This window comes from Mercenaria mercenaria, chromosome 8 (assembly GCF_021730395.1).
Source record: "Mercenaria mercenaria strain notata chromosome 8, MADL_Memer_1, whole genome shotgun sequence".
Lineage (NCBI taxonomy): Eukaryota > Metazoa > Mollusca > Bivalvia > Venerida > Veneridae > Mercenaria > Mercenaria mercenaria.
In genome coordinates this window covers 74,249,786-74,267,368 of record NC_069368.1, presented here as the reverse complement: position 1 = coordinate 74,267,368, position 17,583 = coordinate 74,249,786, and the positions used below count along the sequence as shown (strand labels likewise).

General features: G+C 37.3%; 1 protein-coding gene across 1 annotated transcript in view; it reads left to right on the top strand.

Annotated features, from left to right (window-relative positions):
- The window catches only part of LOC123566063 (elongation factor 2-like), a 32,338-nt gene extending 21,553 nt beyond the window's left edge, over nucleotides 1-10,785 (top strand). Inside the window, exons 10-15 of the mRNA XM_045359896.2 lie at nucleotides 1,526-1,645; nucleotides 3,081-3,332; nucleotides 4,061-4,270; nucleotides 5,643-5,825; nucleotides 7,341-7,470; nucleotides 10,358-10,785. Coding sequence (XP_045215831.1) covers nucleotides 1,526-1,645; nucleotides 3,081-3,332; nucleotides 4,061-4,270; nucleotides 5,643-5,825; nucleotides 7,341-7,470; nucleotides 10,358-10,554 — 1,092 coding nt within the window. The 3' untranslated portion in view covers nucleotides 10,555-10,785. The remainder of the gene's footprint in view (nucleotides 1-1,525; nucleotides 1,646-3,080; nucleotides 3,333-4,060; nucleotides 4,271-5,642; nucleotides 5,826-7,340; nucleotides 7,471-10,357) is intronic.
- Nucleotides 10,786-17,583: the final 6,798 nt, after the last annotated feature.

Sequence of the window (17,583 nt, the reverse complement as noted above, 5' to 3'; positions counted from 1 at the left end):
TTCAAGTGTTCTTAATTATTCTCTACTCACTAAACTTGCTAGTCATAACATATTTTCAAGTGGATGTTCTAGTCACTTAGCCTGCTAGTTATAACATATTTTCAAATGGATGGTTCTAGTCATAACATAAAAACTTTATATAAGTCAAAATAGAAGTCAACAGAAGTGTATGTTTGTATTATTTGTTTATTTAGTAATGATAATGCTGATCCTTCCCTTTTTAAACTAAAAAGTACAGACAAGTTCTTCTTTGGTACGGACAAGTGGATTTGTGGGCCCAACTTGTCCCTGGACAAGTAGACCCTGAAAATATTTCAGGACCCCTGGGATTTCCGGTGTTGGAAAAATCCATCTTACACCCCGGGGTGTAAGATTACTCTTGTGCTTTAAATGACGTATTACGAACTACAGATATGTGGAAGCTTTATGTGGTAATTTATTTTTTTAAAAAAAAGGAATAAAAGTCCAATACCTTGACAGTTCCTCTTTGTTCCTGGTGGTATATTTCTCGATTCAAAACACGTTATATTATCAAATAATAACGTTACGCTGCAACTGATACAACAAAACCGGAGCTAAACATTGTTATTTGTCTTTGAAACGTCACGACGTCTTTTCTGTTTACAGACGTTGGTTTCCCACGCTTTGTTTAAATAGGCTGCTATAAGAAATAGTTCTAAAAAGAAAGCCGTTCAATTGATTTGATTATATATTATTATTTCTTAATGTCAGTATGCAAGAAAAAGATTCTGTCACCAGTTATAGGTGCATATAGGAATATCCAGCTCTCGGGTAACTGTTTAGGCGGTAACTCGGTAGGAACCTCGTTGCCGCCTAAACAGTTACCCTCAAGGCAGGAAATTCCCATCTGCACCTACAACCAGTGAAAGAATCTTATAATTCAAAACCAATAAAAAATCCCTACCTGCCTACACACACAAAAAACTTCATGTTATGTTACCACAAACAATTTTTATGCCCCTGGCATCTACTGATGCGGGAGGCATATAGTGATTGTCCTGTCCGTCCGTACGAGGTTAACCAAATGGGACCGTTTCGTCTAGCATCAATACCCCTAACTAGAATGACTTGATACTAATGCAGATGTAACCTGTGACCATTCCTCATTTTCAGACATCACCTGACCTCAGTTTGACCTTGACAGTAACCTCGTTTTGGACTTAGGTTGCTTTGTATCGACACAAGGATGCCACCGGGGGCATCAAGCATTTATTGAACGCAGCTCCTTGTTTAATAATGGTGTAATAGTTTCCTCATTACAGCTGTTGCAATCTTCATATACTTGTACTCCGATTTAGAAAGTATCCTGACTTGTATGTAATAAAGAATTGAAATCCCATAATACAAATTGTCAGACATGTAGATAACGAGTTGGCTTCCTTCTTCAAAGATACAAATGATTACTGACGTTCTGTGTTGAAATAATTCGCTTTCAAATATTTTTAACAAAAACATGATATATATATAAATATATATAATATAATATACAAATGTTTTTTACCAGGTGATGAAATTCTCTGTGAGTCCAGTTGTGAGAGTTGCAGTTGAATGCAAAAACCCATCTGAATTGCCAAAGCTTGTAGAAGGTCTTAAGCGTCTCTCAAAATCAGATCCCATGGTACAGGTAAGATATTAGGGTTTGATCTAGAGTCACCAAAGTTTACAGGAATGTTGGTCAGCATGTGCAGTTGTGCACCTGGGGTTTCGCGTCCAGATTCATTCAGTATTGTAGGAGTAATGGCCCCTGACCTAGGAAAAAATTGTCATTTTAATGTTTTGTCGCGCGTAGCTTCGAAAATATTTTACCTACAGTCATTATTTCACTACACAAGACCCAGACTTCTTGTCCAGACTTACTCAAAAAAAAAGTTTATGAAACCAGGGGTCTAGCTAGGTCCAATTTTTTGGGAGAAGTCACTTCTCCCTCAAGCAGATTTAGGGAGAAGTGGGGAGACTTTTGGGAGAAGTGGGATGACATTTCCTACCGCAATGATGTCGAGTGATTCGAAAGGTGGCTGTAATTTTCTTGTTTCTTGATAAAAAGTATTGATGTGACCATTCATTTTCTTAGTTAGATCATTTCCCATACAGTGGTTATTGTTTCGTTAAAAAATTCTGAAAAAAAAATCGTTTTCAAAATTCAAGCCGATTCTGTAAATGTAACCCGCCAAATTTTGGTTATATCTTGTATGAAGTGTTTATTTTTAAAACACCGAGTCATTCACCGAGGAATGTCAGAATCTACTCGAATGAAACTGAAAGAAAAACGGTGTAATCTAGAAATAATATTCAAACAAAATTCATCGATGGAAGTAAAATTTAAACATTGTTAATTTACATTACATGTCTTCTTTTATCAAAAGATAACAAATAATTGTGTACCAAAATTCCAATTAATCGCAGGGTTTAATCAGTAGTTTCTTAAAAAAAACACTTTGCTTTTTGCCTCGAACAATGTTGACAAAATTAAAAAACGAAGTGTCAAAGACGTAAAGGGCGCCCTTAATTGGCTGAACACAATCATGAGGTGTATCGGATAATTTGATTCGCTTTCACACTTCTCGGGAAAATCTCGCAAGTACCTGAAGTAGGAGGAGCTTAAATTATGCTACCTGGCGTGTGTTTGTGTATTCGGCACTCGTTATGACACCGTGCAAATTGTCAACAGTCCGGGTAGCACTAATTAGCGAGTGCGGAAATCAAAAAAAAATTTGGGGGCGACTTGCATTTCGCTTTGAGGTTAATTTGAGCGAAGTTTGAAGTTCTAGAGCGCCTATTTCGCTCAAGTCGCCCACTCGCGAGAGCCCTGATGAAACACGTAAGTACAAAATGTACTTGACCTAGAATCATAAAACAGAAGATTGTTTTATAGCCTATGAAGTGTTCTCTTTAGGATTTTACTCAGCTAGGCCAAAATTATGACCAACTAAGTGAAAAATACACATAAGGTTCTTAAAAATTGTTTAACCTGAGTCATTAAACCATGTTACAGTGGCAGGAGTGGGGGGCACCTGTGTCCTATGGACACACATCTAGTTCTTAAATTTATTTTGTTTCAGTGTACAATTGAGGAGTCAGGAGAGCACATCATCGCTGGTGCAGGAGAATTACATTTGGAGATTTGTCTTAAAGATCTTGAGGAGGACCATGCGTGCATTCCGCTGAAGAAATCTGACCCCGTCGTATCATACCGTGAAACTGTTACAGAGGAATCCTCAATAACGTGCCTGTCGAAGTCACCAAACAAACATAACCGTCTTTTTATGAAGGCTAGACCTTTAGATGAAGAATTGCAAGCCCAAATTGATAATGTAAGTACTGTATTTTGAATTCATATTAAATGTTTTTATTGACATCACTGTCAAAAGTTCTTAAGTGCACAAGTACGGTAAGAAACATATGTCGGCTTTTCAGCTGTTCACCTTTACCTTGCTAAATTTCTAAAATGGACTTGTCTGTCATTCAACTCGGGCAGTACCATTAATTTTTTCAAAGGGATGTTCACTGAAAATTTGCTGACTGAATCTGTACAGGCTGATCCTGGTTTGCACTGGTCAAAAGGCAGAATCACATGCTGCTAGCAGGCTAGGAAGACCTAAGTGCTCCTACATATTATTTTAGGCAGGGATAGACATTAGGATAGAACCACCAACTACACAAGGGTTTTTCTTTCTGGGGGGATAGGGTGGCACTAGTCAACATTTTCTTTAAAGAACTACTCCAAAACCACTGAATGGACTTGGATGAAACTTTGCACGAATGATCTATGTGCTTTGGGGTTAGTGACCTTGTAATGTAATCTTGGCCAAATTAGATACTAAGCTATCAAGAGATGAGAACTAGGTCAGGTGGGCAAGAAACGGGGCATTTTAAGGTTTACCTGTTTGGGGCTTCAAGTAAATTGGGGTGGGTAGGGTTATAAAGAAAATAATGCTTTTATGTAGCTGAAGAAAAATAAAAATCTCATGTTTTCTAAAACCTAACCATTTTGAATAACTTAGAAACTCTCCATTTGAAATAATTTGATGTTTTGTTTTAGGGTGAGATCACACCAAGGCAGGAGATGAAGGAAAGGGCTCGAATCTTGGCAGACAAGTATGACTTTGATGTCTCTGAAGCAAGAAAGATCTGGTGTTTTGGTCCAGAAGGAACTGGCCCAAACTTGTTGATTGATGTTACAAAAGGAGTACAGTACCTCAATGAAATCAAAGACAGTGTAGTGGCTGGCTTCCAGTGGGCTACAAAGGAGGTTTGTTATTGATAGAAGCATGTAGTTTTGGCCCTGTCCGGCCAAACTTTCATTTGTCTGAATCCATATCTAAGACCTAGATTCAATTCCCACGGAGAGCCTTCATAGCTCACCTGCTTTTTTGGTCAGATTTCCTTATTTTTTCCTACTTTTTTGTCTGACATTTATTCCTATTTTTCTCTTACTTTTTTGTAATGGCTGGCTAGAAAGCCTGCAGATTGTGTCTTCGTTATGTGAAGGAATTTTTTAAATTTCATTTGGGCTGCAAAGGAATTACCCATCTAATCAAACAGTTTGCCAATACCTGATACCACCCAGTGTAAGGGGGGTTGGGAAGTTGGAATGGGATCTTAGAACAATGTACAAAAGCTTATTTCTGAAAGCTGTCAAGGGTTCAGTAAAAAGTGTTAGCAGAAATCTAGAACTTTAACAAAACTTGTGAGTGAAGGACAAAAAACCCTCAATTTGACCAGGTGTCCAAATCTCCCATTCAGGTTTGTTAAACAGGAATTTGAGAATTTAAACTAAGCTAACAGAATGTTAAAAGAAACTATTTTAAAGTTAAAATTTTGATCTAATTGAAGAAAACAAATTTTGTTAACTTGCACTCGTGTGCTGATAAGAAATAACAGAAGAAATTGAGCTGCAACTATCATTTAAGAGTGAAATGTGTAGAACTGAGCAATGAAGAAGTATGCTTGTGACTATTCTTGTTTGGTATGAAATTCACTGGTAAATTTGAATCTATACTGTGGTACTCGTAAACTACTCCAAGTACTGATAGTAATACTCCAGTATTTTAGCAAAATCAGTACATGAGTAAGTACCAACTACTTGACCCAACCATCCAATCGTATTTAGTGTCCAGAGCATAACTTGAAAAAATATTAAAGTATGGACTTCAAAAAACTTGAAATTTAGGCAGTTGGTGGTGAGATAATGTGCCGACTGCAGCAATCTACAAACCCTGCTTCCTCCCACCAAAAAAAAAAAAAAAAAAAATCTTTAAATTTTGCTTCTGTCCTCTGATATAACCCTTTGGTGTATATTGTCCCGCTTGGAGGAGCTCTTGTTACCCTGTTGGAGGTTTACGTATAACATGGCAAAAATATTTGCCATATTGAGACCACTTACAAGCATATCTGCAAATTTTTCTGAGGTATAACCAACATGGTACCAATTCATGAAACTGTTTTGCAAAAAAATGTTTTTGTCTGATAGCTAGGAGCATATTTGCAAGTGATACATGATCACCTGTAATGAAGTCTCTCAAGTGAAATCCTCCTTAGATCTTCATTTGATATTGCGTAATGCTGCATTTATATAGCCAGAAATGTAAAAATGACCAAACAGATTTGTTTGCTTATTGCAGGGTGTTCTTTGTGATGAAAATGTTCGTGGTGTGAGATTTGATATACATGACGTAACTCTCCACGCTGATGCTATTCACAGAGGTGGTGGCCAGATCATCCCAACGACAAGAAGAGTCTTGTATGCCTGTATGTTGACAGCTGTACCAGGTCTTATGGAACCCGTCTACCTTGTAGAAATAAGAGTATGTTTTATGATTTTCCGCGTGTATGACAGTATGCCATGACATTACATTGAAGTTGAAAAGTATATTTACCTTGATATATGGTCTTGCTATGTTGTTCAAATGGTACGCTCTATTGCACATAGGGGCCGTCAGAGCTAAAACTAGAAAAATCTTCAGATGACATCTAAACCATTGAATCAATTATGAAATTTCACACAAATGGTCCTTATATAACCATCTACTAAGATTTGTTGAATTATTCGGATTTAATTAAAAAAAACATGGGCATGATCACTTTCCCTATGTATGTGTATGAGTTAAAACTGCCAGATTTTAAAATAAAATTATTTCACACAAATTCTTCCTTGTGTGACCTTCTACCAGGATTTATTATGTCTCCAACCACCACCACCACTTTGGGAGACATATTGTTTTTGCCCTGTCCATCCGTCACACTTCATTTTCGATCAATAACTGGAGAACCATCCGACCTAGAACTTTCAAACTTCATAGGGTGGCAGAGCTTTTGGAGTAGACGAGCCCTGTTGTTTTTGGGGTCACTCCATCAAAGGTCAAGGTCACAGGGGCCTGAACATGGAAAACTATTTCCAGTCAATAACTTTAGAACCACTTGATCCAGAATGTTGAAACTTCATGGTATGATTGGTCATACAGAGTAGATGACCCCAATTGATTTTGGGATCACCCCAAAAAAAAAAAAAAAAAAAAAGGCAAAGTCACATGACCCTGAACATGGAAATCCATTTCCGATCAATAACTTGAGAACCACTTGACCCACTTTGGGGTCACTATTAAAGGTCAAGGTCGCAGCGGACAGAACATGGAAATTCATTTCCGGTCAATAACTTGAGAACCATTTGACCTAGAACCTTCAAACTTCATAAAATGCCTAAAAAGGGAATTGTTTAAAAAAAAAAAAAATGTGCCCCCGTCACTTAGTGAAGGGGGCATATAGATTTGTCTTGTCTGTCCGTCCGTCAGAGTTGTGGCCTCTTAAAAGTATTTGATGTAAATTCATGAGACCTTGCATGAGCCTTTATCATGATGCCCTTGCACACTTTGCATTCATCTTGAGATTTGGCCCTTGAAATAGTCAAAATCTGTGATGCTCATAGCTCAAGAAGTATATGGCCTAGAATAATGAAGCCTTTATATAATACGTTTGTGAAGGATATACCCCCATTAAGACACTTTCTAGTTTACTTAAACGTCAAATAAAAAAAAAAAATGGTCATAAAATTTATCATTGTGCATTAGGTTAGCAAATTGTCTTTTGTTTCAGATGTTTTAAGGTTTCAGTAGTCTTGTCTGATAAAGTTGAAAAAAAAAAAAACTTTGGGAATTTTAGCATTGAAATTTAGAGAGAAAAAAACACTCGTTGCCATTAGGACTGGGGCACAAATTGGCCAGAAAAAAAAAACAACTGGCCCTCTTGCTAGAATAAATATATATATATATATATATATATATATATATATATAATAAACGAAATTTTGTATTTACCTCTTTCAGGTACCAACAGCAGCCCAAGGAGGATGTTTCTCTGTACTTAATAGGAAACGTGGTGAAATGCAGGAGAACTATGAAATTATTGTAGGGCAGTCAATTCTGAAGGCTCACATGCCTGTAAATGAATCGTTCGGTGAGTCATGTATTACTTTTGAGATGGGCTACCCCTATTCATATTAGGTGCTTTACAGTGTGGGAAGTAGCCTCAAAAACCAATAATCTAAAACACTCCCAAGCATTTTAAAGCAATTACTTTTTATGCCCCCTTAGAAGGAGGGGTATATTGTTTTGCAGATGTCGGTCTGTATGTAGACCAATCCATTTGCGGATGATAATTCAAGAACGCTTGGGCCTAGAATCATGAAAGTAATTAGGGAGGTTGGTCATCACCAGCAGATGACCCCTATTGATTTTGAGATCTGTATGTCAAAGGCCAAGGTCACAGTGGCCCTGATTAGTAAAACGGTTTCCGGATGTTAACTCAAGAACACTTGGGCCTAGGATCATGAAAGTTGATAGGGAGGTTGGTCATCACCAGCAGATGACCTCTATTAACTTTGAGATCAGTATGTCAAAGGTCAAGGTCACAGTGACCCTGAACAGTAAAACGGTTTCCGGATGATAACTCTAGAATGCTTGGGCTTAGGATCATGGAAGTTGATAGGGAGATAGGTCATCATTGATTTTGAGGTCAGTATGTCAAAGTTCAAGGTCACAATGACCCTGAACAGTAAAACGGTTTCCGGATGGTAACTTAAGAACTCTTGGGCTTAGGATCATGAGTGTTGATAAGGAGGTTGGTCATGACCAGCAGATGACCCCTATCAATTTTGAGGTCAGTATGTCAAAGGTCAAGGTCACAGTGACCAGTAACAGTAAAATGGTTTCCGGGCAATAACCCAAGAACGCTTAGGCCTAGTCTCAAGAAAATTGATAGTGAGGTTGGTCATGACCAGTAGATGACCCCTATTGATTTTTGAGGTCATTAGGTCAAAGGTCAAGGTCTCATTTGCCAGGAACAGTTAAATGGTTTCTGATCTTGTCCAAAACCACAGGGCCTAGGGCTTTGATATTTGGTGTGTAGCAAAATCTAGTGGTCCTCCCTGAGGTCAAATATGGCCCCACCCCTGGGGGTCACATGGTTTATATAGACTTTTATAGGGAAAAAAATTGAAAAACCTCTTGTCTAAAACCACAGGTCCTAGGGCTTTGATATTTTGTATATGACATCATCTAGTGGTCCTCTACTAAGATTGTCCAAATTATTCCCCAAGGGTCAAATATGGCCCCGTCCTGGACATCACATGGTTTACATAGACTTATATAGGGAAAAACTTTGAAAATCTTCTTGTCCAAACCACAAAGACTAGGGCTTTGATATTTGTAATGTAGCATCATCTAGTGGTTCTCTACCAAGTTTGTTCAAATTATCCCCCTAGGGTCAAATATGGCCCTGCCCCGGGGGTCACACGGTTCATATAGACTTATATAGGGAAAAGCTTTTAAAATCTTCTTGTCAATAACTACAACATTCAAATTTGGACCACATGTATATTTTTGAGTGGCAAGATTAACCTTGACATGAGTTGACCTTGATTTTGACCTAGTAACCTACTTGCACATTTCTGTAGCTACAGCCTTCAAATTTGGACCCCCTGCATAGTTTTGTGCACTGAAAAAAACTTTGACCTTGACATTGACCTAGTGACCTACTTTCACATTTTTGAAGGTACAGGCTTCAAATTTGGACCAAATGCATAGTTCTGTGTTTCAAAATGAAATGTGACCTTGATTTTGACCTAGTGACCTACTTTCACATTCTCAAGCTACAGCCTTCAAATTTGGACCACTTGCATAGTTTTGTATACCATAATGAACTTTGACCTTAAGATTGACCTAGTGACCTACTTTCACATTTCTGTAGATACAGGCTTCAAATTTAGACCACATGCATAGGATTGTGTACCGCAACAAACCTTGACATTGACCTAGTGACCTACTTCCACATTTTTGAAGGTACAGGCTTCAGATTTGGACCACATGCATAGATTTGTGTTCTGAAGTGAAATTTGACCTTGATTTTGACCTAGTGACCTACTTTCACATTTCTCAAGCTACAGCCTTCAAATTTGGACCACTTGCATAGTTTTGTGTACCGAAATAAACTTTGAACTTAAGATTGACCTAGTGACCTACTCCCAGATTTCTCAAGCTACAGCCTTCGAACTTGATGCACATGCATAGTTTTGTATACAAAGAACTTTGTCCTTGAAATTTGATCTAGTGACCTACTTTCACATTTCTCAAGCTACAGCTTTCGAATTTGGACCACATGCACTGTTGTGTACGGAAACGAAAATTTTACCTTGAGCTAGTCAGTAAGTCTTGAAATTTGGAACACTCGAAAATGGCACATTGGTGGGCGCCAAGATCACTCTTTGATCTCTTGTTTGTCAATGTTTTCATGAAATTTTGGACAAGTTTGAATATGGGGTAAAAAAAAAAAAACTAGGTCACTAGGTCAAATCAAAGAAAAAGCTTGTTTACACTCAAGAGGCCACGTTTTTGGTCCGATCTTAATGAAAATTGGTCAGAATATTCATCTCTATGAAATCACTAGGTAAAACATATTTACACTGTTATGGTGTGTTACTCAGGTGACCTTGGCCCTCTTGTTGGTAACTATTCCATTTAGGCAGTAACACTATTCAAAGGGGTGTTCACTTTAAATTTATGGACAAAATTTTTTATTGAATAGCGAGCAGTACAAACCGTGATCAGCCTGCAATGCATGCTGATCGTGGTATGCACTGGTCTCGAAGGTTAAATCACTTGCCACCAGCAGGCTAAAAGTTAAAATGCCCCATGGTGGATGAAATGTATTACTTGCAATGCTTCATAAGTGCTTGAATTGGAGTTTTTGAACCTTATAAAGTGCTTGAAATTTTTTGGGCAATAAGTTGAATGAACCATGCCTTTAGTATGCATTAAAACAACAAGTTTTTATTACTTTTTAACAGGATTCACATCAGAATTGAGAGCTGCAACAGGAGGTCAGGCTTTTCCACAGTGTGTATTTGACCACTGGAAAGTGATGCCCGGTGGTAGTGCTCTGGATCCAACTACCAAAACAGGGGAAATCGTCACTGCAATCAGAAAACGCAAGGGACTTAAAGAACAAGTGCAAGGATTAGATAACTTCTTGGATAAATTGTAACCTGTATATGGACAAGATAGTGCTGTTATTTATTTTTTTTTTGCCCAAACTTTGATTTACCTGCAATCCTGTTAATACATGGTAAAAGACATGCAGAAGAAAAAAATATAGAAGGGAACTATTACATCCTGTCTACTGTCAAAAAATAGAAACATCAATTGCTGTTAAATGTGCTTTGTGAAAAATAGTGCTGCAGCCAACAATGGCATGAAACAAAGAAAAAAATCTGAAGCTTGTCGTTGTTTATTGCCACTGAGTGTACCTTTACTTCACTGTTGCCAAACATTCAGTTCTTATAAGGTTCTCAACAGGTACAAGTGTAAATAGATTTGTGTATTTTTAGCTCACCTGTCACAAAATGACAAGGTGAGCTTTTGTGATTGCCAGTCGTCCGTCCATCATCCGTTCACAATTTCTTGTGAACACGATAGATAAATGGCCAAAACTTGCTATTTTTGGCTTGTGAACACGAGAGACCACATTTTGCAATCAACCTTAATCAGACTTGCACACAACTTGTATCGGCATAATATCTTGGTTCCTTTTGGCAACTGGCCAGATCAGTTCATGGGTTCCAGAGTTATGGCCCCTTTAGGGGCCAAATGTAATAGTTTTGGCTTTTGAACACCATGGAGACCACATCTTGCAATCGACTTTTACCAAACTTGCACACAACTAGCATAATACCTTGGTTCCTATGAAAACTGGCCAGATCCCATCATGGGTTCCAGAGTTATGGCCCCTTAAAGGGCCAGTTTTGCTTTTTCGGCTTTTGTAGCCATATAAAGACATCATTTATGGTTTGATTTGATGCAAACTTGCAAAATAACTAGTCCTAACCTGTCAGATCCAGTCTTATGTTCTAGAGTTATGGCCCCTGAATGAACATTGAAAGTGCCAAAAAATGTTAATTTTTTAGCTCACCTGTCACATAGTGACAAGGTGAGCTTTTGTGATCGTTTGTCCGTTCATAATTTCTTGTGAATACGATAGAGACCACAGTTTGCAATCAATTTTAATCAAACTTGCACACAACTTGAATTGGCATAATATCTCGGTTCCTTTCGAAAACTGGCCAGATCCCTTCATGGGTTCCAGAGTTATTGCCGCTTAAAGGGACAAAATTTGCTATTTTTGGCTTGTGAACACGATAGAGACCACATTTTGCAATCAACTTTAATCAAAGTTGCACACAACTTGTATTGGCATATCTCGGTTCCTTTCGAAAACTGGCCAGGTCCCGTCATGGCCCCTTGAAGGGCCAAATTAACTGTTTTTGGCTTGTGAACACAATAGAGACCACATCTTGCAATCAGCTTTTATTAGCTCACCTTGGCACAAAGTGCTCAAGGTGAGCTTTTGTGATCGCCCTGTGTCCATCGTCGTCAACAATTTGACTGTAAACACTCTTAGAGGTCACAATTTTGGCCCAATCTTAATGAAACTTGGTCAGAATGTTACCCTCGATAAAATCTTGGGACGAGTTGATATTGGGTCACCTGGTGTCAAAAACTAGGTCACCAGGTCAAGTCAAAGGAAAAACTTGTTAACACTCTGGAGGTCACAATTTTGGCCCAATCTTAATGAAACTTGATCAGAATGTTACCCTCAATAAAGTCATGGACAAGTTTGATATTGCGTCATCTGGGTTAAAAAACTAGGTCACCAGGTCAAATCAAAGGAAAAGCTTGTTAACACTCTTAGAGGTCACAATTTTGGTCCAATCTTAATGAAACTTGGTCAGAATGTTACCCTCAATAAAATCTTGGACGTGATAGATATAGGGTCATCTGGGGTCAAAAACTAGGTCACCAGGTCAAATCAAAGGAAAAGCTTGTTAACACCTTAGAGGTCACAATTTTGGCCCAATCTTAATGAAACTTGGTCAGAACTTGGACGATTCTATTGGGCATTGGGGGGTCAAAAAATGGCCCGGTCAGACAAAAGAAAAACAACCCCTTTTTGCATTTTTAAATTTTTTATGGGTTTATAAACGAAAATGGAATTTTACATAAATACAAAAGTCGGGGCTTGATTCGGAAAAAATTGTCTTGTCTCGTAATTAAGAGGTATCATTATTATAAGAAAATTACCCTTATCACATTACTTCGAGATTTATACTCGTTATGGCGGTTTCATTGACGGTTTCATATGAGAAAACATATCGTAATTACAATAAATTATATCGTTATAACAAAAAATCGTTCTTATCGCGTATTACGAGATATTCTATTCTTTATTACAGACATTTACCCTATACCCGTGTACATAACTACGAGATCTTACTGCGCTTGTATCTCGCTTTTACGAGAAAATATTTCGTTTTAAATAAATAATATCGTCAATACAGAAATTGTATCGTTTTTACCCTTACTACTTCCACCCGTCTGTCTTTTATTTGGCATAAAGTTTTGTACTTGTTAGATTTTGAAGCAACCCGTCTGTATATTTTTCCATTACAGCTTCTTTTTGTTGTGGGCCTACTTTGCAAATGCGTGGCGCTGAGGCTGTGTTTTTGGTGCACTATGCTTCCGAGAAATCTACCCTTACCTATTATCTTTAATTAGATATGTGCGTTGTTAGAACATATACATGTTTCAACACATAATGATCTTTTTCAATATACTCACAGGTGGAAACTGTTTTATGTCGTGCTACAGAATTCCGTTAGGGCCATCGCCTTTGAATGGGTTGTTCTGAAACGCGATACCCGTTTGCCGAGGATGAAAACGCAAAATACAAAACTACGTAACGAAAACGCGACAACACGATGTGTAACGCGATACTACGATAACGAAAACGCGATAATACAATAGTACGATATTGTTAAAGCGATATACTATCGCGTTCTCACCATCGTACTATCGCGTTTTCACCATCGTACTATCGTATTATCGCGTTTTCACCATCGTAGTTTCGTGATTTCGCAATTTCATTTTCTTACTATCGCGTTATTACCATCGTACTATCGCGTTATTATCATCGTACTGTCGCGTTATCATCATCGCACTGTCGCGTTATCACCATCGTACTATCGTGTTATCAACATCTTACTGTCGCATTATCACCATCGTACTATCGCGTTATCATCATCGTACTGTCGCGTTATTACCATCGTACTGTCGTGTTATCATCATCGTACTGTCGCGTTATTACCCTCGTACTGTCGCGTTATCACCACCGTACTATCGCCTTACCATCATCGTACTATCGCCTTCCGGTGCCCATGTGCATAGAAGAATTTCCCCTCCAGTGTTCTGGTTTCTGTTTGTCTTCTTATTTAAGCACTGTTAAAATTCAAAATGATTTTTATTGCTTGTTCATGTGTTGTACAACGTTTTACAGCTAAAACCAAATATGTAATTTGGCAAAAACTCTGCAGGTCAATCGCTTTGAGTTTTCTATATAGTATATGATTAATAACAACAACAGAGAATGTCACAGTGTACCATGATCAGAGCGGTTTTTATTTGTCTGACATGAATATTTTTACAAATATGATGCCTTTATTTCTGAACTGAAAATTGAAGTAAAGGCATGTCTTGTAAAGCTCAAGTTATCGATGTTGAATTTCATAAGACGCATAACCACACTGAAATAGGAGCATCGCAAGACACCATTCGAAAATATTCGAAGAAAGTTTTTTTCGCAATTTGCATGGCTTATATTTTCATTTTAATGCATCATAGTCTTAAAATTTTCTGCAAAAAAGTAAAGCGGCTTACAAGGCTAAATACCAATAAAAGAAATTGTTCTTTGTTTTATTTAAAATTAAGCTGCTTCAGATCAACAGTGATACAGTTTCTGTCAGGTACCCCGATCTTGCCGCATTTCAGAAAGCGGTCCGCAGAATAAACTCACTACTTTCCGTTTTCAAGTAAGCAACGAGAAATCATGCAAATATAAGCATGAAAAGCGTCTTATTTTATGTAAAATACACTCTACGGGTGAAATAATGCCTTTTTAGCCCCTGGTGTAAGCGCAAATGCGCGAAAAATGGTTAAATTAGGATCTATTTATTTGACCGAATTAGAGCTATATAACCTCGACCAAAAGTGACAGAGATAACGCTCCTTTTACTAAGAAATTTTATTTATGATTTTACAGGAATGAGAAATGCTATACCTGCATAGCATTTTGAACCTGTTCAAAATCCCACACACGTCTTAAATTCATTCTCTGTAAATGTCTCTTAAGTTGACGATAGCTGAAAAGGCATAGGAAAGGACTGGTTAATTATGTTGCTTTTGGCTATCTAGCAGCTGTAGCTATAGAAGGATCATCAATAAATCATGATTTCCACACACGAGGACCCGCGTTCGATTCTGCATATCGCCCTATCGTGAGAGCGGGGTTGGAACTTTGAAAGCTGTAGTTCTAAAAACATAACTGCTAATCTTCTAATTTTGAGCATGCACATGCGCACCGAAAGGCGATATTGCGATATTGATAACGCGACAGTATGATAGCGTGTGTACGATGGTGATAACGCGACAGTACGATGATGATGACGCGACTGAACGATGGAGATAACGCGACAGTACGATGGTGATAACGCGACAGTACGATGATGATAACGCGACAGTACGTCAGTGATAACGCAATAGTACGATAATGAAATTGTGAAATGACGCCACTACGATAACGAAATCGCGATAATACGATAGTACGATGGTGATAACGCGACATTACGATTCTGAAAACGCGATAATATATCGCATTATCATCATCGTACTACCGTATTATCGCGTTTTCGTTATCGTAGTATCGCGTAATCATCATCGTGTTGTCGCGTTTTAGTTATCGTAGTTTCGCGTTTTCATCATCGTACTATCGGGTATCACGTTTCAGCTCAACACATTCAAAGGCGATGGCCCTAACGGAGTCCCGTAAGTGACCGAAAGATCTTCTATCGGTTTCTTGCAAAGTCCATTATTGTCAACTTTCTCCGATAGTTGCAGACCCCAACTGTCCACGGTATGTGCAATTGTAGTAGTGCAAATGAATCAAAACTCTTACTGAATTTGGCAGCCATCTTGAACGCCATTTTGGATATTAGTAATATTCTATAAAATGTCCCTTTTATCATCCTCTTGACAACGTAAGATACATGTTGGTGTATTTCAATAAGATCTATATAATTTAGTATCTCTGTATATCCATAAATCTCCATATACAGAAATCTAACAATTTTCGGCGGCCATTTTAGACGCCATGTTGAATATCAATTCTCTACCACACGAAATGCAACTGTGTCATGCAGTTTTCAATCTAGAGATCCTAACAAACATTTTGATATATAGAAACCTTTGTTTACTGATATAGACCGGTACCGTGTCAGACATGATCCTTAGGTAGCGTTCATGTGGTGCTGGTAATGGATTCTGAAATAAACAGAAAAAATACTGATTCAGCTCCGTAGTTATACTGTTTTTTTGTAATATAATCTTTTAAGATTTGAAAAACGTTATCGGTCAGTTACTTAGAACTGTTTACATTTCGAATGCTATATTGAAATTGAAGAAACAAAAGAATGACTTTATCAAACATCCATAATTATTTGTGTACCTTTCTGGCAATGATATATTTCCTCTTGTAAGACGGATGCCGATTCCCCATTTCCGATCTAAAAATAAATTAATGGTATGTAACATTAAAACTGCATTTTTTTTTCAAAAATATTGGACTATTGGCAAATGCTTATAATGAACGAGTTTAGCTGTTAAAGGAAATAAAACATGAAAAATCATTTCTGACATATAACACAGATATTATATTACATAAAAGGTGCACAACGTAAAAGCATTATATTTTCATACCTTACTGAACACGAAGTAAGAGAACTTTATGCAATCCATTATAGCAGTAAACAGTAAGGAAAATTAAACAATTTACTTCAATTGGCGCCGGCTTACTTTATTGTTACCTATCTTTTGATATCTTATTTGTAGTCAGACCTTACTAACCCAGGTACGAATATACCATTATGATAAATAGAAGATAGAACAAATGTGATTATCTCCATATCAAGTTATGTATTTTTAAGATCAAAGCTTTATGATAAACCTAGCCGCATGGAAATATGATTTTTATCTTTTAAACGATCAAACACGATAAAATGAGATAGAACAATGGTTCAAAGTAAGGTAATATAACAACTTTGCCAGGTTTCAGTCACTGGTCAGATATTATCAATGCAAGATATGCTACAATTGGTTCAGTTGGGAAACAAACTTATCGGCTGTATAAATCAAAGGTTCTTACAGAAAACTATGTCAAAAATAATGCCACTTCACTATTTGTATCGAGACAGGATTGTATGAAAGATTTCACAAGGGGTTCTTCCGCTTTGTACTAATCTGGTAGAAAATCTATGTATCGCTTCAGTCCACTCTATATCTGTTGGAGTTCAGTTCAATATCTATGTAAAAAAATCCGCTAAAACCGGTGCTAGGGGCGTGAAGGGTATCGTACTTTCCATTACCTCTCATGAACAGACTCCATCAAACCGAACCTGTTACTAACTTTATTGTTGAATTTTATGCTTCTATGCTTCCAAAGGATTTTCTTTTAGCTTTTATTGATCGTATTCATCTATTAGGAAAGATTTTATTTTGCAAAGATGTCTGAATTGATGACAATCATGCAAAATCTAGTAAAATATATTATCCCTGAATAGAGAATGGCTTTTATTATACAGTAATTTATTAGTATGTACAATTCAGTTAATTAGGAATTAAGCTATGTGCCTCTCACTGGTTGCCCACCCAAAATAGAGATAATAAAACAAATAAAAATTTGCAAAAACATATTTTGCCTTAAGAAAATATCAATCAATAACTGTTTTATATCTGTCAAAGATTTGCGTTTAGCAGAAATATATTGGAAGTTTGTAAAATTATTACTACCTTCCATATCATGGTTGACAAAAATGATTTACGAAGCTACAGGAAAGTTTAGAATATTTGGATATCTATCAAAGGGAGATGTAAAACTAGAAATTACATTGAAATGTAAAAAAAAATACTC